The sequence below is a fragment of the Copadichromis virginalis genome, linkage group LG18 (assembly GCF_057382275.1).
Source record: "Copadichromis virginalis isolate Kocher_CV1m ecotype Utaka linkage group LG18, C_Virginalis_male_GT1.1, whole genome shotgun sequence".
Classification (NCBI taxonomy): domain Eukaryota; kingdom Metazoa; phylum Chordata; class Actinopteri; order Cichliformes; family Cichlidae; genus Copadichromis; species Copadichromis virginalis.
Genome location: NC_140635.1, coordinates 9364903 through 9386447, shown reverse-complemented (window position 1 = coordinate 9386447; position 21545 = coordinate 9364903). Strand labels below are relative to the sequence as shown.

At 40.1% G+C, this 21545-nt stretch overlaps 2 protein-coding genes across 2 annotated transcripts; both read right to left on the bottom strand.

Moving 5' to 3' along the window:
• Nucleotides 1-1068: 1068 nt before the first annotated feature.
• On the bottom strand, nucleotides 1069-12094 carry LOC146687254 (uncharacterized). Its single transcript, XM_085440044.1, has 7 exons — nucleotides 11837-12094; nucleotides 10305-11132; nucleotides 8642-8742; nucleotides 8276-8372; nucleotides 7792-7902; nucleotides 7177-7343; nucleotides 1069-2380 (listed from the first exon to the last, which is right to left on the bottom strand). The coding sequence occupies exons 2-7, from the start codon at nucleotides 11097-11099 to the stop codon at nucleotides 1918-1920; spliced, it is 1734 nt and encodes a 577-aa protein (XP_085296170.1). The 5' UTR covers nucleotides 11100-11132; nucleotides 11837-12094; the 3' UTR covers nucleotides 1069-1917.
• Nucleotides 12095-12742: 648 nt separating this feature from the next.
• Nucleotides 12743-17865, bottom strand: LOC146687253 (uncharacterized). Its single transcript, XM_085440046.1, has 9 exons — nucleotides 17587-17865; nucleotides 16487-16900; nucleotides 15440-16338; nucleotides 15225-15327; nucleotides 14867-14969; nucleotides 14735-14787; nucleotides 14546-14624; nucleotides 13437-14324; nucleotides 12743-13328 (listed from the first exon to the last, which is right to left on the bottom strand). Exons 3-8 carry the CDS (start codon nucleotides 15691-15693, stop codon nucleotides 13765-13767), a joined length of 1152 nt encoding a protein of 383 aa, XP_085296172.1. The 5' UTR covers nucleotides 15694-16338; nucleotides 16487-16900; nucleotides 17587-17865; the 3' UTR covers nucleotides 12743-13328; nucleotides 13437-13764.
• Between the last annotated feature and the right edge of the window lie 3680 nt (nucleotides 17866-21545).

The following is a 21545-nucleotide window of genomic DNA, read 5'->3' as shown; positions in this document are numbered from 1 at the left end:
CTGGAAAACAGGCCGGAGGGGTCTGGTCATTTTAACCCCCTAAGACCCGAAATCTTCCATGGCATGCATTTTTAATTTCTCTTTGATATTTGGGCCGATTGGAACCCGATGAATGTAAAAAGAAAGAATTACCAGGTTTTGTTTTTTTTACCTAATTTTTGTTTCTAAGAAAAATGAGAGCCACATATGAGGACATTAATTTGAAATTTCGATAGAACAGTTGCAGTATAATGTCCTCGTAACTGTATATCAGGCACTTGTTGATCAAGATTTAGTATTTTGGTCTAAATAACCCAAAATGTGATGTCCACATGTGTGGACGCCAGGCTGGAGTAAAGTGTTAGAGCTATTTATACCTATGTAAACTTTTATACACTGGTTTTTACCTGTCTTGTTTCAGAAAGGTTTAAAAGGGTAATGTCCACAGTTTATTTATTTGTTTGAATTCAACATATTTTATTAAAGTAATTGAGCTTGAACACAGAAAAAACTGAATCAAATAATCATAAAATCAAATCACTTGCATATACTGAAGTCTAATCTACTCTGAGCTAATGCCGGTTTCCAACACTAATGATCGGGTGAAGGAGAGAGATGAGGGTGTGCACGGCCACTGGTGCTCTTATCCCTGTTCTTTGTGATACAATCCAACAGGAAAGCAGTCAAACCCTTGGACATTAGCCAAGTTAACGTTCACAAATATATACACACAGAGGAACTCTGAGCCCCAATGTCAGCATTAGCACAAACATGCCACTTCATACCAAATCTCAGTGTGAGGTCAGGTGTTAGTCTCATTCCATTATTCTGGCTATATTTTCTTACTCATTACTATTAAACTTATACTTAAGACTAACTATTAACAAAATCACACCCCAATAACTCTGTTATTACACTTTGTATTTAATCATAAAAAGGCTGGATGTTGAAACCTTTTACTTCTATTTTGTATGAGCCAGGATTCTCAACAGCTGATACTCTATGTCCAAAAAGTGACAGGTATCGTTTTATGGAGCAAAAAACTTAAGAGCGCATATTTTATAAATAATACCAACAATTACAAATGCAGACCTTTAATAGTAATAAGTAATCCTTTATTTATAATGCATAGCAATATAAAAATAGTAACATATGAAAATATTACAATGGGCACAGATGAATTTGTATCAAAAACAGCAACCAAGCCAAAGTAATGAATAACACACATAAATAACAACTGCTTGAGAGACCAAACAATTTCTTTTCATCTGTTCCTTGGCAGAAAGTTAAGACAGCTATTCAGCTTTAGGTTTCAATAAACAGAAGTAATGGATGCAGTCCCTTTGAAATGTCACACAAAAGTCTACTTGTGCATATACTTAGCTTTAACTCTTCTCTTTTTTGTTTTGTATTCCAAAAGGTTTTCATTTTCTCCAGAGGATGTCTCTCTTTCAGTGGTTATCGACTGTTCACATTCATTTTCAGACTGTTGGAATGTCGATGCTGGCCGAACGTTTCTTGCTAGAATACAATGGCCTAATTTTGCGTGCATTATCTGTCATCTTTATTTCGTACTGGCATATACTTTTGCCTACTTGTTTTGTTTTTAAGACATTTGTATGCAGTTCATCTATCATTGCAGTAATACCCTCTGGAATGAATGCCCACTGTTTAACTGTGTCTAAAACAGCATTTAGTTTTCCAACTGCATCTTCTGTGCATTTTTTGTCTGTGCTTTCAACTACAGGAGTGTCATTCAAAGTTGATAGAGGACTTTTCAGAGAGTTTTTCATTTGTTTAAAATGGCTACAAGCCACCTTCAGGCAAGCACATGTGTTATAGTGAGAGAACGTACAACAAGTGCACTGAAGTGTTTCAGCCGATGCAAAAAAACACAGATTTCCAAACAAACTTGGCATTTTTATCACTTTCAAGTCCTCACAGTGTACAAAGTAATGCCTTTCTTTCACTGCAATTCTTGCCAAGGTCTGTTTCCATGTTTGGATAGATGTCATTGTCAGCCTCTGCTAATTTTGCAAGTAACACTAGATGCTTGCAAAGAAGTCCTCGTAAGCCATATGTACAGTTGCAGTAGGACTCAACAGGGCAGACATCATACACCATGTCTTCTCTTGACTCAGATGGGACTTGATATGCATTAACTCCATGGCTGTTCTTGACTGTAATTTTAAGAGCCCAACCACTTTCCATCAGTCTTGAAGCAGAGTCTGAAACTTGAGACAAGGTGTCAGCAAACCTGTTTTTCATGCGGCCCACATCTTGCAGGGTTTTTATGACTGAGAAGTAGTCGTCGGCCTTCCCTAGGAGCACTTCAATCAGATCATCCAGACGCCTATTCTTGTAGCCAGATAAAAACTGGTATTTCAGGCGGTGGAAAAATCTGAAAAACAGTTATTTGAAATGATTAGTAACTGTAATTGAAGGAATTTAAAGTTTTAATCAAGACTGTATTATTTTTAAAAAAATTGGAATACCTATTGCACACGTCTTTTATATATATATTTTTTTTTCTTCTTTTAAATGACATCAGAAACAGCAGTATGCGACATTACGTGATGGCAGAGCTTCAGTTCATCCTTTGTCATTTTTTTTTTTTTTTTTTTTTTTTTTTTTAATAAATAGGACAGGGGGAATGAATGAGAGAGAGAGGGGGAGAGAAAGAAAGAAAACCAAAGGGGAGAAGAGACGGTGAGAAGGGGGGGGGAAGAGAGACAAAAAAAAAAAAAAAAAAAAACTCCTGGGTCACCTGTATGGAGAAAAAAAAAAAAACAAACAAACAAAAACAAACAGAGGAGACAGCAAACAACAAAGAGCAAAATAATAATAGAGAAAACAAAGCACCATCACAATAAACTAGCTAGTCATAGATATCAGTATTTACTAAGTAATAAACGATATTGTGCAGCACGCAAGATAGACAGCGCACAGTGTGCTTTGAGGCAGCAGCCAAGAAAGCTTTAGTCCGCGTCTGTGAATACCCATGTGTGCATACCTGTGTGGATCAGCATGCTTGCATTCCAAAGGTTTCTCCATGTAATGATCTGCTAGGGAGTGTGGGGGGGCCACAGCCCCGTCCTCCAGGGTGTGAAGCGGGTATGGAGGAGATCAAAACTCCAGACATCCAGAGGCCCCCAGAACACAAGAGACCATGGAAGACCAACAGAGGGGCAGCCGCGCCACTGTCCCAGTAAGAGCTGAGGAGAGTCCCAGATGAGGGCTCGCCCAGCAGCCGCGGAGCAGAAGTCAGGGGGAGTTGCAGTGACGCGCCCGTGAGCTCCGCCGGCCCCCAGCTGCGCCTGAGTGACCGAGCCCTAGGCCGAGAGGCCGGGGGCACCCCACCTCCAAAGGGGCCCGAGCGAGCCCCAGGCCCCGACAAGCGGCCGCCAAGGAGTGAGCCGGTGTGTACCCGGACGCCCACCCCCAGACACAAAGAACCACCAACACACCGACACCTGAGGGAGTCCGCCACCGGCAGGGGAAGTGGTGGTGGGTGGAGATAGGCCTCCAAACCTTGGAGGGCCTGAGGTGTCCCCAGAGAGGTGGCGTCTGATACCCAACCTGACATATAGACACAGACATACAGGCACACACAGACACAAACATCCATTCCCACCCTCATGCTCTCATATGTACTCACTCCACACTCAACCAACGTGGAGACAGACATAAAGAGACGCTGTACACACAATCACACTCCCCAAGCGTACTCTACAAACCGGGTCTAGGTACCCTTGCCCCTGGAGGGGGGAATTGCACCCAGACCCAGGTGGTGTTACCCTTTTCCCTGCGGTGGGGAGAGGCAGACCACCCCGACTCCGCAGCAGCAGGGAGGCCCCACACCCCAGACCGCAGTCGGACGGCCAACTCCTCCTACTAGCCCTCCCGCTCCAGCAGGCCGCAGAGAATGGGGGTGGGAGAAGACTCCAAACCTCCCTCCACCCGCTCATTGTAGTGTTGATGCATATGTGTTCTAAGGTGCAATTAAAACCCAGGAGGGCATGGAGCTACCTGCCAAGGAGCAGCAGGTAAGCGCATAGTCCCTCCTGCTAACCCTCAATGACTAAGTGTATTTAAAATTGAGAGGTGGGCAACGACGTCAGGGGTGAGGTGTACACCCTGATGGTGATTTGGACTCCGTGATTGTGCCCACCCCCAAGATCCTATATGTATGTGTAATGAGAGTGTGAATAATGTGAATGTCTAAGTTGTGGGATAAAATTGAGGCAGAGGCAGCCAGAAGGGGACGGGGGGGGGTAGCCTCCTCTGCACCCTGGTGACATACCCCTACTCCAAGGCCCTGCATGTGTGGGTGGTTGTGGAGGAGCGGGAAGAGGGAGGCAGCTGGAGATGGGGAGGGAAGGAAGGGAGGGGCAGGTAACCCCTCCCTGGGGCCAGCTCCCCCGCTGACCCCAGTAGGCACTCCCACCCTCCGCGACCCGCCAGGGAAGGGGGGCCCAGGCCCATCAGACCGGGGCCCAGTGCAGTAGCGCCCCCCGGCTCCACAGAGCCCTGGACAGTCCACCCAACCCCACCACAGAGAAAACTGCACCCACCCCACCAACCACACATCTTCCAGACTACATAAGACGGTAAACGCCCAGGCTGAGATCTTCCTCCACCTCTCCTGTATCTCCCCCTCCTGCAGAGAGTTCCTGAGAGAAGAAAGCTCCTGCAAGATGTGACCATCCCCCCCACCAGTTGAAGAGCCCCCCAGGCGGCTCGATGCACCGGCGGCACCCTGCTCCAGGGCCGGGCCCCCATGCACCCACCCGCCCACAACCCCGGCAACACACCAACCAGGACCCGAGCCCCCGAGGCCCGGCCCGGGCCCCAGCCCAGAGACGGAGCGCCCCCAGAACCTCACGCCCATCCCGGACCCACCCAGGGGCAGCCAGGTTGCCAGGTCAGTAACCCGCGTCCGTCAGCACAGACCCTCCCCTAGCCCCGCTGCACGCAGCCGCGAGGAAACAGTAACCTGAGAGCCAACAGAGCCCTCAACCGGACGTGACCGCTACCCCGGGTTGAGCCCCCCAAGGAAGATGCCTCCGGGGAACCCCCCGGCGCCCTAAGCCTGTCCCTACCCCCTCACCAATCACAACAGTGAAGGCGGGACCAAACTATGACCCCCCACCCCCACTAGGTGATGGAGCTGATAAAAGGGGCCCAGAGCAATTGATCTAATGTGGTGGCAGAGGCTGTGTCAAGACTAATGTAATCTAATAGATAATTTCTATATTGGTTAGAATTAAGATTATTTTTATTTTTCCAGTTCATGAGGACTGTTTTCTTGGCTATGCATAGGGCAGTGAAGATCATATGGGCTATATTCTTTTCTGAAGTGACATTATCTAAGCTGCCCAACAAACACACTAAGGGGGAGGTTGGAATGTTACATTTCAGACATTTTGATAAGTCTTCACATATCTCGCGCCAAAACTTTTGCACTGGTGGACAGAACCAAAGAGCGTGGATGTAATTGTCTGGTGTATTGCCTTGACAGTGTGAGCAGTTGTTGGAAGATGTAAAGCCCATCTTGAACATCCGATGACCTGTATAGTGCACTCTATGAAGTATTTTGTATTGTATTAATTGCAGACTGGGATTTTTAATTAATTTAAAAGTTTTTAAGCAAATCTGAGACCAGAAGTTTTGGTCTAGGTTGACTGATAAATCTGCTTCCCACTTTGCAGTAGGAAGGGATATTGATTCATCTAATTTAGAAAGTGTTCTGTATATTTTAGATAATAATTTGGGGGATTTAAGAGTAAGAAAATGTGCCGCACTTAGTGGTGTTTGTAATTCAACTTGACTGAGGTTAAATTTCTTTTTTACTATGGATTTAATTTGTTGATATTCTAAAAACCTTGTCTTGTTGATCCCATATTGTTCAACTAGTCTGTCAAATGGAATAAATTCTGTTCCCTCTAATATATGTTCTAAGTATTTAATTCCTTTACAACTCCATTCTGGGAAATTAATCATATTATTGTTTTGTAATATGTCAGGGTTATTCCAGATAGGTGTACGTTTGCATGGGATTAATGAAGACTCCGTTATTTTTAGAAACTCCCACCATGCTGTTAGAGAAAAGCTGATGTTGATACTTTTAAAGCATTCATGTCTTTTGATGTTTGAGCTAATAAATGGTAGGTCTGAAATCTCTAGATCCTTGCATAGTGCCTGTTCAACATCTAGCCAGGGCTCAACTAAGAAGGTATGTTTTAACCATTCTGAGATGAACTGAAGCCTGTTGGCTAAGAAGTATTGGTGAAAATTAGGCAGATCTAATCCTCCTCTATCCTTGGTTCTTTGTAGCGTTTTTAAGCTAATACGCGGGGGTTTATCTTTCCAAAGGAATTTGGAAATATATGAATCCAGAGATCTGAACCAATCTTGTGATGGTTTGTTAGGGATCATCAAAAATAAGTAATTTATTTTTGGCAAGATCATCATTTTTATAGTGGCGACCCTTCCCATGAGTGATATGGGTAAAGATTTCCATCTAGTCAGATCGCCTTCTACTTTCTTTAGAAGTGGGATGTGGTTTAGTTTAGTTAAGTCTGAAAGCTTAGGAGAGATATTAATACCTAAATATTTAATATTTCCGGATTGCAGTGGGGCAGAGGAAGAATTATGGAAGGAGCAGTTAATGGGGAGAACTGTAGATTTTGGCCAGTTAATTGAATAATCTGAAACTCTTGAAAACCAGTTTATTAAAGTAATTACCTCAGAGAGGTTGGTTTGTGTGTTTTGCAGAAAAAGCAACACATCATCCGCATAGAGACTGATTTTATGTTCTATGTTCTTACATTTTATGCCCTTAATTGTTGTAGCCTGTCTAAATGCTGCTGCTAGAGGTTCGATAAAAATTGCAAAAAGTGAGGGGGAGAGTGGGCATCCCTGTCTGGTGCCCCTCAGGAGACAGAAGCTGGAGGATGTCTGGGCACACGTCTTTTATAAAGGAATGCTCTGTGCCGGTTTAGCTGATTTAGGCAAATCCACCTACTCTGTTTTTTGTTGTGATAACATAAAAAACGCTGCTAGAATTTAAAGGATTTGCCTAAAACCTGTTCTGGCAATGACATGACGAACCTACTCAGTTTAGCCTCTTGGATTAAAGCATAATATCTTTTTTTCAGCAATACAATTGAATGAGGTCAAAATAATAAATCATACCTTTCAATCACATTGTTTGTTTCAGAACGAGCGTGACTGAAGCGACGGCCGTAGTCACACCACATGTGGCCAATGCCTTCCCAGTGCTTCTGAAAATACTGGCACACCAAAGGGTATTGCTTAAATGTCTGGCAGAACTCTGCTGATGTGGCTTTAAAGTCGTCCTCCTAAGAGAATTGGATGCAACAGAATATATTTCAATCCATTTAACAGACCTATTGAAATCTTTAATATTATGTATTGAAGGCCTTTTCCTTTTATTGAATAACATTAAGAATTTTAAGTTATTAATAATATGTCGTGTTTTTGTATTAAGAAGCAATTATTTCTTCCCTTACAATGGCTAAGAAGGAACACTAAACCTATAAGCATATTTGGTTTCAGCATCTGTCTGTGAAAGAATCCCACTCACAAGTTCTACTGCACAGTGGGTGACACAATGATGTTCTGCACAGCTTAAGTACTTGTTTTGATAAGCAAGATAAGAAGCCAGTTTTAGAAATTGTTTCAAAAATCTATTTTGTATCTCTCTGTAACTTTTTTTAGCAACTGAAAGTTATTATGCTCTTAGTGTAATCAAGAAATCAAAATGTGAAATAGACAAATTACACTTACAGATGTGCAAGCTTTCAGCTTACAAAAGAAAGAAATGATTTCATTTCTCTTTTGGGTGTTAGAAAGCCCATGGACCCCGGACTCTGATTTTGAAAGCCATCGATTAACAGCCTGTGAATGTAAGAGAAAAAAAGTTAATCTGGAGAGAGAGACAGAGGAGCAGCTGTACAAAAAGCATAAAAGAAAGCTGACGTCCAAAAATAACTTTGTCACTCACTGGACAAGAGGACCTGTGCATTACAGAAATCAACCAGGCAAACATATTTTTAAATGTCAAAAAGAGCTTTGGGAAGCAGCCACCAGAAGATGAGTGCACTGTGGTCTTAAATGGATGGACATAGTCACTCAACATTTTATCCCTTTATATTCATTAACCTGAGTAGGTGAATATCACAATGAGGCAAATCATAACAACAGGACCCTGTTGTAAAAATGTGTTTCAGGTGCATCTTAGACAACGTGAAAAGAAAACAATGTGGTTTACCTGCAAGACATGGTACCAGCATAGAAGGATAGCTGACTCTGGAAAAACCTTCTGCAAAGCATTTATTTCCGCAAAGTCTTTGTCAACCATAAATGCTCTACAGAAAAAAAGAAAACACTAAATGAGATTAAACAGTATGAAAATGTTTTTGCTATCTCAAAGCACCACTTCAATGCCAAATTAAACATTTCAACTCACAAGTAGATATATAAAATACTGCATACAGCCTATAGGAATAACTTTAACAACTGGAAAGGAAAGTTTTTTTGCAGCCCATGCTGCAGCTATAGCATTAGATTCTGGCATGTTATAACTTTTTTGAAAAGGAATTATTTCAAAATTAATAGCTGTCAATGTATTATTTACCTCGGGGAAGTTGGGAAATGCTCACAAACTATTCCAAGAACAGTTTCCAGGGTTTTCTGACTTTCGTTGCTGACAATAGCATAGGCCACAGGGGGCCTGTTCTTCATACCGCGCTAAGTGAGTTAGCTGGATGAGATTGTTGACGATTTCGCGTGATCCTGGATCGTTCGGTTCCCCGAAGCCCATCCGGGACTTGCTGTCATAGCAACAGAGCCGTAAGCGTAAACCTGCTGGGGAGCAGGTTTACTTTATGTAAACAGGATTAGATCGCGGCCACGCAGGTATGTCCGCGTCATTCATACGAAAGCAACAGCGATATTCCACCACTGTTTCACCATAAATAAATAACATCAATGTAACTAAAGATAATGCAGCACTTGATCCTTTTATTGATTTCACACAGATACATACAGGTCATTCCCTAAAAAAGGGAAATGTACTATTAACATTCTATTACATGTATGTGATTATTACAGATGTAATTCATATTTCAGAGTAGTAATTGTAAATTACTTCGTGTAATCAAGATGAGAGACCACGGCTATAAAAGCGAAGGTGGATTTGGGAAGTCTGTCGCAGTCATATCCTGTCCGTTTACGCGAGCAACCCATTGCGGAAGGTGCAAGATTGATAAGGATAGTCCTCAGAATTCAGCGTATATTGCGGGACAGACAGGATCCTTTAGCTCAGCGCGACAGTGTGCTCATAGAGAGATATCGATTTTCCCGTGAGGGTATTATTCACTTAACCAACTTGTTGACGAGGGGGTGCAGGACCACCACCTGTCTTTTTTTTTTTGCTCTGCCCTTTTCTTGGTTGCTGTTATGAACAAACAAACAGAGTATTCCAGGGTCTCTTTCCAAGAGACGACAAGCAATATAAGTGATAAATATTACCATTCTGTAGAATATTCTTATATTTCACTTTTACTTGTTCCCATGTTCTAGTGGGTCCTGTTGTGGCTCTAATGTGAAAGGGGATATAATATAACATATTATAATATAATATAATGTAATATAATATTGGATAATATGGTGTGATATGATAAATCTACCCTACCGCCTACTGGTGTTGGCCAGAGGGGCCGATGGCGCAATATGGCAGCCTGGCTTCTGTCAGTCTGCCCCAGGGCAGCTGTGGCTACAACCGTAGCTGCCTCCACCAGTGTGTGAATGTGAGAGTGAATGAATAGTGGCATTGTAAAGCGCTTTGGGTGCCTTGAAAAGCGCTATATAAATCCACTCCATTATTATTGTTATTATTATTATTATTAAATTACTTACGAGTTTGATTTGTCAGCAACTTTCTGCCAGCCCTCTCTCCTTGCTTTTGCAGCCTTTGCAGTGTTCCCTTGCGTTTTAATTAAACTCTGAAACTCCTGAAATCCCTCACTCAAGAGTTCTTGCTCTGCTGCCGAAAAATACCGAGCGCGCTCCTTCGACATTTTCGCCGACCAATCAAAGGGTTGCCGATCAATGTTTCTACTATCGATGCGTAGCCCCTGTTGGGCCACCCAGTGATCTCACATTACTTCATCCAGCTATACTAATCGTCAACAACAGGTGTGTTCGGGGAACCGGAATAGCGAGCTCAGAGTTAGCGCGATGATTTGGTCTTGGATGTTTCATTTGATCTTGGATGTAGTAAGCGACGTACGAAGCACAGGGCCAGGGACTCCATGCCCATGATCATCTCTTACAACAAGTGTGAATAAGGGAAATGAATACTGGTTAACGCAGTGCGTGGTGTCAACAAATACTAACTGTTTTGCATAGTTCTCCATGTTTGATTTCATTACAGGTGTCTGCAAAATAATCATTAGTTCTTGGTCAGATGTGTATGGTTGATAGAAGAGAACATGTTCTTGATGTTTTCCATTAAGTAAGGTATGTACACATTGACTGTCTCCACAGTTAAAGTGCTTCTTCCTCATCATGCAGGTTCTAACACTGTCAATGTCACGTGGTGTGACAAAATGCTCTCTGTTGTGAAGATCTCTGTGTCCATGTTCTTTGGCCCATTTATGACATTCGGTTAGTATGATGGCTGGCTTAGTTCCAAGGGAAAGCAGTTCCTCAATCTTCCTCCTCAAATCACTGGAAATATTGTTGAAATGTGCGTCTTTTGGGTCCGAAGGATCATGCCCATCATGCTTATCATATGTACGCTGCACGATGACTGTGTGGTCTTTCCAACATTTGAGTACTTTAAATGAAACATAGGCCTTACAGCCCACTGCTCTGTAGCTGTTTCGACTTTTTTCCCCAGCTCTGATGCAGTTGAATTTGTAATAGTCTCTTTTCCTGTCTTTACCTGAGGCAACAGTTAAACATTTATAATGTCCATGAAGGGTTAATGAGTTCAATTTTTCTAACACAACACTGAATGGGTCCTCCTGGCATTGTGACACATGCACACAAAGTTGTGTGTCTTTTCCAGTTCTTTTTTTTTTCGTCATTCAGAACACTTCTTCTAATTATGTCGTCCATTTCTGGTGGAAAAATAGCGAAGGTTTAATTAGTCAATATTCATTAATTCATTTTAACTTGTTTTGGGGTTTTTTGCAATACAATGTAAATATTAAATATAATATTAAAAAAAATATATATATAAAATAATATAAAACAAACAGGGGCTAAAAGAAGCTAAACTTTCATATGGTATGTCTCTGGCAACTTTAACATGATGTCCCAGGGACAACATCTACACGATGTCCCAGGGCAACTTCTACATGATGTCCCAGGGACAACATTTACGCGATGTCCCAGGGACAACATTTACGCGATGTCCCAGGGACAACATTTACGCGATGTCCCAGGGACAACATCTACGCGATGTCCCTGGGACAAATTTGTAAATTTCTGGATTACTGTTAATCTCCATAGAATCAAGAACTCATGTCCAGTTTCACAGCTATGGACCAGTTAATTATGTTTCCAGGTGATAGTTTGATTCATAGATTCAGCACACAACCATAAGTCTAGGCCTTTTAGTCCAGATTCTCTTCACTTATGTTTGTAAAATGATCAGGGAAGCTACTGCAATTTTGCCTGACCCAACCCCCGGGCCACGAAACACCCAAAAAGTTGGGGAACGCTGGTCTAGAGAACACTGGTTAGCTAATGCTGTCGTCAAGTAGCCTATCGCTAGCAAACAAACAGCAAGCCAAGTGAGGAACATATGTATAATGCTTACCGTTTATTAAAGGAAAGTATCCTAAATTGACTTCAAATTCGGCGGACAGGCGAATTGACTTCAAATTCGGCGGACAGGCGGCGGTTTTTCGCTTCTTCACTTGTATTTCGAAATAATCGAAGGCGGGTATTTCGAAGTCGCAAAGGAATTACGTCACAAGAAGGTGATTGGTCACTTGCAATGTTGAACCTGGAACAACATTAATTATGATGATGTGGGAACAATGCTGACACGAGGAAATCAGATCGTCCTTATTTTACCACTAGTTGACCTTTTAATGATGGAAGGCTTACCAGCCACATTTGAAACACTGTCCTCTGGATTAACACCATCATCAACACCAATATTTTAAATGCAAATGTTCGCAACCAGATAACCATTCACTCACTTCATAAATAAACTCATCATAACACATTGTTTTTGCTTTAAACCATGTTTCATGCTTTTCATTTTCATCATCTGGTAACACACAGATCAAAGTTTACATAGGTATAAATAGCTCTAACACTTTACTCCAGCCTGGCGTCCACACATGTGGACATCACATTTTGGGTTATTTAGACCAAAATACTAAATCTTGATCAACAAGTGCCTGATATACAGTTATGAGGACATTATACTGCAACTGTTCTATCGAAATTTCAAATTAATGTCCTCATATGTGGCTCTCATTTTTCTCAGAAACAAAAATTAGGTAAAGAAAAACAAAACCTGGTAATTCTTTCTTTTTACATTCATCGGGTTCCAATCGGCCCAAATATCAAAGAGAAATTAAAAATGCATGCCATGGAAGATTTCGGGTCTTAGGGGGTTAAAATGACCAGACCCCTCCGGCCTGTTTTCCAGGCCACTAAATTAAACCCAGTCAATTACCAATTGAACAGAATAAAAACCTACGAGGTCCACTAATAGTCCAAAAGTCCAAATCTTTAATAGAAAAGACAGGCAGAACTCAAACAAACAATAATCCAAACGAGGAGCATATATACACACTGGAAAGTAAATAATTATAAGTTATTAAATCAGACTAATTAAATACAGTAAAACTAATAAGGGAAGACGAACACACGGGAAATAAAAATAACAGTGTAAACATACCAAAACTCAAAATAAAACAGGAAAGCTACTACAAACCGAGTGTGACACAATTACATTCATATTGAAACATATGTGATAATTTTCTTTCTTTGTAGCATTTTTAAGATATGTGTTAGAACAGTCATTATGCTGTTTGGATTAGGAACCAATCATTTTTGCCAAATAGTTAACACAAACTTAGAACAACAATGAACAATTTTCAAGATTCTGATTTACAGAACAAACAAAAGTCACAAAAGGTTTCATTATTTAAGAGACAAGATCAAGTTTTTCACACAGGAATGAAATGACAGAATCCAGTGCAGCGGGGCCAAAGGTGTGTGTCAGCAAACTGAAGGTTGAGGAATCAGTCAGCTCATGTTTAAGATTGTGTTGGATTTTGAGAAGAGTCTGTCTGTTATTAGAAAGTAAGATTAACAATGTTACACCAATAACCCAAATACGGGGAAATGACAAATAATACCAAAAAAGATACAACTTTCATATTGTTTTACTAACTTACTTTGTCATATCAGCACTTGAATGGTCGATGCCTTTACAGACCATGTCTGTTGTGACATCGCAGGCCAATCTTCCGGCAAACCCGAGGGCTAGCTCCCCAGCCTCCTCTTCACTCAGAACACTAAACACTGTTACTTTAGTTTTGGCCTTCTTAGGCCTGTCAAGAATCATTGCGGGCAGTTTGGCTTTACGGCCCTAAAAAAGAAAAAGTGCAAACACCAAAAGAGCAGAGAGAGACACACACGCGCACAAAGTTAAATGCTTTTGTTTACATGGTGTAATTGTGTATATGTTGCAGCAAATGCACAATTTCCAGCCACATTGTCACTTCATTGATACGAGTAACCCGGATTTATTTCAGGTGACATCAAAATCACGAAATGTATACCTACCCCAATCAAACCTCTGAAAACATGAACTGACATGTTCTCTGCGTTGATTCTGCGCTTGATCTCGTCTTCTGTTATTGTGTAGGTTTTCTTTTTTGAGCTTGGTACAGATAAGCGACCATGCACTCTGTAAACTGTACTAGTTCCTTCTGAATCAGTTTGGAATTCTGTATCTGCATCGATCCTGTCAACATCATCAGCAGCAGCATTATCTGTACTCAGACTTGTGCCGTATACTTCTGCTTCTTTTTCGTTGTCTTCAGTCTGTGTACCTTCATCTCTTTCAGTCTGTGTACCTTCATCTCTGACTGTCAGTCTTCCTATCTCACTGTTACTTGTCGATTTGCTGCAGATGTTCTCTCCCTTAGGAACTTTTCCTTTGTCATTCGCTGCCTGATGCTTTCCCTGATGACATTCTTCACTGGCTACTTCTATTGCTCCTCCTGTATAGCCACCCACTATGCTGCACAACTCCTTTCCCTCTGCTGTGCTGCACTGTGCTGTTACATAAAGAAGAATGATATAAACAGCACTATATCAATTTAATTGTGAAGAGAAATCCCCACAATACGACACAGTTATGTCTAAAATAGTTTTGTGTAAAAACTGGATCTTGAAACGTCCACTTTAATTACACAGTCCTGGTGTGCAAAGGCAAAATTACGAAAAAAAATTTCACTTTAAACATTTTTGGACATTGTTTAGTTATATTGTGACTTACTCTCACAGAAGATACAGATGCCACAAACAGACTTTGAACAACGCATGTGCTTGTATGCACCACATTTCTGGCACTGCACCTGTGAATTTAAAAAAAAAAAAAAAGAAGAAGAAATAAACAAACAAAAAACAAATGAACAAAGTCCATTAAATAAACAATCTATATGGCTAAGGACATGTCATAGTGTACCCGGTCTTTGGCTGCAATCACACACCAGCACTGACTGCACTTCCTAGTTCGATCTGCAAAATATAATTTGTTTAAGTACAAGTTACATTTTCCAATGTTAGAGAAAAAGAAGGCAGCTCATTTTATCTTTACCTATTGAGGAAAATAAGTAGTGGCAAAGTCGGGACCTGAGCTTTGTGATTTCAGTGTTGTACTCCTCCACTTGTGTTTTACCGTCAATGAGAGATTGGGCAAACTAATAATTGACGAAGAAGAAAAAAAAAAAAAAGAACAAAAAGAATTAGATTAACAAAGAAATGTTTGTTTGTTTTTAACCCCCCCCGAGAAAAAAAAAAAAAAAACAGAGCAACCAAAGCAAAGCATTACTGCTGAAATGGTTCAATCTACAAAAAAAATTGAGATTTTACCATCCTGCCTCTAAGGCTTTAAAAACTGAATAGGCAAAGATGTAAACATTACTTATATAGGTTAAAGCTATAGTTTTCAGTACCATTATGACATGCACTCCACATGAGTTCCCATCCTGTTGATGTGGGTGGCTCACATGTGACAAGGTCCACTCTCCAGCGCAGCCTCTTGCTGAAGCAAATGAGCTGAGAGATCGCAGTTATTACAAATAAAAAGCATATAGAGAAATCAATAACCACGTTCGGTAATGATTTCAATTAAATTAAATATGTTATGTTAAATATGTTAATTAATTACCTCCAGTTTTTCAACACCGCACTTTTTCTGACCTCCGACTCGCCAAATGAATTCATATAGACTATGGTCCTCTTGGGTATGTCACAAAACTGTTTTGTAAAAAGATGGATATGGTAGGCTTGGGCCTTGAGCTTTCCTAATGAGGGACACTGAAAAGTATCATGCACTAGAGAGAGTGCAAAATCTGTGCAACTTACAAACAAGGTCCAGTGGCTGCCGTTTTCCAGACAGGCTCCAATCAATTTCTCATACATCTGAAAGATGTTTTTCTGGAAATAAAAATAATGTGACAAGTATGTTTTTCTGTCAAGAATGACACTGCAAAACTGCAAAAGCTTGTCAGGTGAGACTTGTAATTAATTCTGCAGATACACAAACATATAGAAAGTGTCATTTTTGGTTTACATTAATTAATTTCTATAGTGTGTACAAAACAAATCAAGACCACAGACTCAACACGCACCACTCAATTTTTGGTGTTCTTTATCAGTTGGCCAAGACAGAAATGTTTTAATCTGTGTGCATTGCTTTTGAACAAGTCTTTACACAGAAAAGGTTTCAGAAAGGTATTTTTCAGGTTCTTCTGACAAGGCTTCAATTTTGGAAAATGCTGTTTGTTTATAGTGGCAACTTATAAACCCTTTGTGATAAGAACATAGTTACCACAGTCCAAGTCATACCTTCAAAAAGTATGCACTTTGTGCTCTTGTGGACCCATCCAAAATTTTTCCAGTGATTTGGCTTGGTATTGGATAAATGTGAGGGAAATTCTATAAAAATAACATAAATACACCTATGTTTTCAAATACATTACAAAAAACGTAAACATGCTATGTCATTATGATCAAACAAGCTTTTCAACATACCTCACACTGCAAATAGATTAGGCCATCTATTACCTTATAAAACAAATAAATAAATAGATATAAATAAAAACAGAACTAAGGAATACGATTCATTAAGTAAATTGTACAATAAAGTGTATTTAAAGCAGAATTTAACATTAGTTTTATGACAACATAAAAGGATTTTTATGTCAAGAGGTACCTCATCTGAAATGTTAGTCTGGTCAAACAGGGATTTCAAACTTGAAATACCAATAGAGTTTGGTCCAGCTACTCCCACAAGGTAATCTGTGAGAAAGCATATGCTGTAGTCAACAGATATCATTTTCTTTTTGCATGCTGCAACCATCATCCATTTCAGTCTTCTAGGAGCTTTGTCTGGTTGTAGTTCTTTTTTCTCCTCCTCATCTATTAATTAAATTGTTTTCTGACCTTCCTAACTGTTTCCGACCTGTCTTCCCAATGTGATGTTTAAGCAATATATGTATGGTCAGAAGGGGGTGAAATTTTCATTGCAGTTGTACGTGTAACATTGCATGTGATAATAAAAGGCTTGATTGGTTGATTATTCAACATGAGTTGACATTTACCTGACATTGTGAAGGAGTCACAGTTTCTGTAAGGGTGTAAGAACATAACATGTGGATTTGTTACACTTCTTTTTCACAAGTTAATAACAATCAATAATTTTCATTCCATTATTTACAAGCTATCACACGATGTCCCAGGGACAACATTTACACGATGTCCCAGGGCAAATTCTACATGATGTCCCAGGGACAACATTTACACAATGTCCCAGGGACAACATTTACGCGATGTCCCAGGGACAACATCTACACGATGTCCCAGGGCAAATTCTACATGATGTCCCAGGGACAACATTTACACAATGTCCCAGGGACAACATTTACGCGATGTCCCTGGGACAACATTTACGCGATGTACCAGGACAAATTTGTAAATTTCTGGATTACTGTTAATCTCCATAGAATCAAGAACTCATGTCCAGTTTCACAGCTATGGACCAGTTAATTATGTTTCCAGGTGATAGTTTGATTCATAGATTCAGCACACAACCATAAGTCTAGGCCTTTTAGTCCAGATTCTCTTCACTTATGTTTGTAAAATGATCAGGGAAGCTACTGCAATTTTGCCTGACCCAACCCCCGGGCCACGAAACACCCAAAAAGTTGGGGAACGCTGGTCTAGAGAACACTGGTTAGCTAATGCTGTCGTCAAGTAGCCTATCGCTAGCAAACAAACAGCAAGCCAAGTGAGGAACATATGTATAATGCTTACCGTTTATTAAAGGAAAGTATCCTAAATTGACTTCAAATTCGGCGGACAGGCGAATTGACTTCAAATTCGGCGGACAGGCGGCGGTTTTTCGCTTCTTCACTTGTATTTCGAAATAATCGAAGGCGGGTATTTCGAAGTCGCAAAGGAATTACGTCACAAGAAGGTGATTGGTCACTTGCAATGTTGAACCTGGAACAACATTAATTATGATGATGTGGGAACAATGCTGACACGAGGAAATCAGATCGTCCTTATTTTACCACTAGTTGACCTTTTAATGATGGAAGGCTTACCAGCCACATTTGAAACACTGTCCTCTGGATTAACACCATCATCAACACCAATATTTTAAATGCAAATGTTCGCAACCAGATAACCATTCACTCACTTCATAAATAAACTCATCATAACACATTGTTTTTGCTTTAAACCATGTTTCATGCTTTTCATTTTCATCATCTGGTAACACACAGATCAAAGAACCATGAATAGTTCTTGCTTCATTACACAAAGCAACAGAATCATTAGTTGAGGCTTGAACCATATAGATATAGATACTATTATCTATATCTAGTGATGTACTTACAATATAGATATTATTTTCATATACTCTCTTGTAGATGATTAGCTTTATTTAATTTAGCTTTTCTATCACATTGCAGTCTGTCCAGTTTCTCTGCAAGTGCTTTAGCAGTTATTTTCTGCGGGTCGCTTGGCTCGATAGTTCAAACGTTTGAATTTGGATATGGTAAGGATTTGTAGAAGAACAGAATGTGCCTTTGGTTTTCGGTTAAACATTTGCAACTCTGGTATAGATAAATGTGATATATTAACCTTGACACACTCCAATCCTTGCTATCCAAAAAGACTGTGTGGAAGAAAAAAATACAAATGAAAATTTCCCTTTAACGTTTTGTTTTAATGTTCAGTTTCATGCAGTTTGGTAATTTTAATTTCTCTTACCAAAACCATGATAATTTCATTTTCTATTCTAGATTTTCTAGTGCTGTCAGCGTTAGTCTCGTTAAAATCACGTTAACGCCATAACCGCATTAACTCGGCAAATCTCCGTTAGCGAGTTAATGCGGGTCGCCCGCTGCATGGGGCTGCATGGCGTCAACGCGTTACCGCAGTTAGCTCGGCCCAATAGATTTCATCTCATGATCTTACGTGATGTTACTAAATTACCAAGCCTTAAACTTGTAAATTCTAGATGGATGGATTTAAATTAAAGGTTTTTTATGTTTAATACAATTATTCCCTGGATTAGACAGTTTAATTCTTCTTTCTAGCTGCTTCAAAGCATGAACAACTACTTAAATGTTCAAGTTTCCACTTCATGTTAACGCTTAAATATTCTTTTACTCTCATTAAACCTAAATACATTCCTATAGAATGATAAGATCAGGAGAGATGACCGAAACCAAGGACATGAATGTACAGACAAAAGGAATCAAAAAAGAAATCCCCTCTCTCATGATACGTGAACAAGACCCTGAGATACATAAACTCTTTCACCTGGGTCAGCAACTCATCCCTAACTCGGAGTGGGCGCTCCACTTTTTTCCAGCTGAGGAACATGGCCTCAGACTTGGGGGTGCTGATTCTCATAAAAATCCTCCCTAGGGGTCCTCCCACCAAAGACTGCCTCAGTGCCCAGACTCATATACCTCATCCCCAGACTCTATTTCCTCTACAGAAGAAGTGTTAGTGTGATTGAGGAGGTCCTTGACGTATAAACTGACAACGGTCTCTAGTCTTGTCAGCCGAGGATCTTTATGGTCATGGTCGGCCTCCAGATCTGCTCCGTCTTTCTTTGCCAGCCTCCTGGTCAGCCCTCTTAACTGCTGTGTCTCTGCCGCTAGCCTCCTGAACTCTCACTTCTTTGTTTTGGATTTTTTTTTCTTAAATATGGTCCTTCTTTCCCTGTCAGTACTCTTACTGGAGCATTTTGGGTCACCTGAAGGTGTTTCAGGGAATTTTTACGACAGCCTGATAATAATGAATTACAGTAGTTCTGCCTAGAAGTAATAATGCATAAACTAGTTTTTCAACATCACTCTTAAACAGGATGTTTCTAATTTGAGAGATTTTGCGCAAATGAAAGAAAGCAGTCCTACATATTTGTAGTCAGAAGAGAGTCAGACACACGAAAAAAGCTCTAGTCAGAAATGCATAAGAACAGGGGTCTCAAACTCAATTTAGCTGGGGGCCGCTGGAGGCAGAGTCTGGGTGAGGCTGGGCCGCATTAGGTTTTCCACAAGAAAGGCATGGTTAAAAAATTCCAATCTTCGCAAATCTCTTTATTTTTTTTTTTAACACAAAATATGAAAAATAAATAAGCAAATTAAGAATTAATAAGAAAATTAATCAATCTGTAATACAGATTGATATAGACTCAATACTTGAAATGTGCAATTCACTTGTATTTTTATTTTTATTCCTATTTATTCTATTTATCCCCTTCGTATATTTTATTTATATTGTCTCTGTATTTATATATATATGTGTGTGTGTATAACTCTGTAACTTCTGTCGGTGCTGTGCTTTTTTGGAAATCGAATTTCCCAGAGGAACCCACCCGAGGGATTAATAAAAATAACTGTGAAAAAATAACTAAAAATCCCACTGACGTGTGTATAAATCTATATACGTATAATGTCCCGCTGGGCAGCAACTTAAAAAAAAAAAACTTTTTTTGAAGTGTTGTGAACGCAGCGCGCTGGGGCGAATGTCCGCGTTTGCCCAAAGGAGGAAGCCAGCCAGGTACAGAAAAGAAAGAAACACTCCATACGTCATACATTAAAATACATTATCAAACTCGCGGGTCGCACTAACATTAAATTTTCATATTAAGGTGGGGGCCAAAAACTATCGTCCTGCGGGCCGCGAGTTTGAGACCCCTGGCATAGAGGATTGCACTGTTGTTAAGCGTTGTTTTGGGTGTTCTGCATGTACACGAATAGCTTTTCATGATGTACTTTCTGGATAGCAGGAATGGTATCTGGAGCAAAGTTCACATAGCAACATTGGCTCCATTAGAGTTAACCTCTAAGTAAAATGGGACGTGCTTGCCACACTGGCAAATACTATTATACTCATTTAGTACAGGTCAAATATTACAGGTCTGCCACTGACTGAAACTGTATTTAAGTTGACATTAAATCCAAAAGGTTAAATTCAAAAGAGAGATTATTAAAAAAACATATCCAGCAGCTCTGCATTTGTTTGCAACTCAGGTTCTTATTCCAAAGGGATCAGTGGTAACTTTTTGTTTTGGTAAGCACTCCAGTCTGTCATGGCTCTCTGCACAAATGTCTTTACAAAGCTTTTCCTAACGGCTTCCTGTTGAAGCCGTTAAATCCAAAAGTCTAGGTGTATTGTTTGGGGAGTGTCTGTGTTTGATAAAACCAGTTTGATCCAGGTGAATTATGGATGAGATGACTTTCTCAATTCTGATTGTTACTGCCTTGGTTATAATTTTCATATCTGTATTAATTAGTGAGAGTGATCAATAACTACATGTGACAGTGGGATCCCTGCAAGGTTTAAGAAGAACTGTGATAGCAGCTGTGTTTAAATCACAGGGAATAATACCAGTTTGTTTTATTCCTTGGATACATTTTAAATATATTGGGCTGAGCATATCCCAGAAAAGCTTATAGAACTCAGCCGGGAAGCCATCCAGCCCCGGCACTATATTGTTTGGTATAAGAAATATTACATGGTTAATTCTTTTTCTGTTAATGGAGCTTCTAGCTCTTATCTGTACATCTGTCAAATGTAGTACATTTATATTATTAATATTAAACGTACTCCTTCAGTTTATAAATATGCTTACGATCCCCAGCCAAAATATCCCTAAATTTTTCTTAACCACTTATCCAATTCACTTAACACTTACCCAATAATTAAGGGGGCTGGAGCCTATCCTGTCCGACATTTAGAGAGAGGCAGGG

What these genes read in the sequence shown, in the direction of transcription:
- LOC146687254 (XM_085440044.1), bottom strand. Translation starts at nt 11,099, where the DNA reads ATGACGAAAAAAAAAAGAACTGGAAAAGACACACAACTTTGTGTGCAT. An exon ending in GGCATGGAGTCCCTGGCCCT is followed by an intron (nt 8,743 to 10,304) that starts GTGCTTCGTACG and finishes CGCGGTATGAAG; the next exon opens with AACAGGCCCCCTGTGGCCTA. An exon ending in AGCTGAAAGCTTGCACATCT is followed by an intron (nt 7,344 to 7,791) that starts GTAAGTGTAATT and finishes CAATTCTCTTAG; the next exon opens with GAGGACGACTTTAAAGCCAC.
- LOC146687253 (XM_085440046.1), bottom strand. Translation starts at nt 15,693, where the DNA reads ATGTATGAGAAATTGATTGGAGCCTGTCTGGAAAACGGCAGCCACTGG. An exon ending in TGATTGCAGCCAAAGACCGG is followed by an intron (nt 14,625 to 14,734) that starts GTACACTATGAC and finishes TTAAATTCACAG; the next exon opens with GTGCAGTGCCAGAAATGTGG. An exon ending in CATCTGTATCTTCTGTGAGA is followed by an intron (nt 14,325 to 14,545) that starts GTAAGTCACAAT and finishes TTTATGTAACAG; the next exon opens with CACAGTGCAGCACAGCAGAG.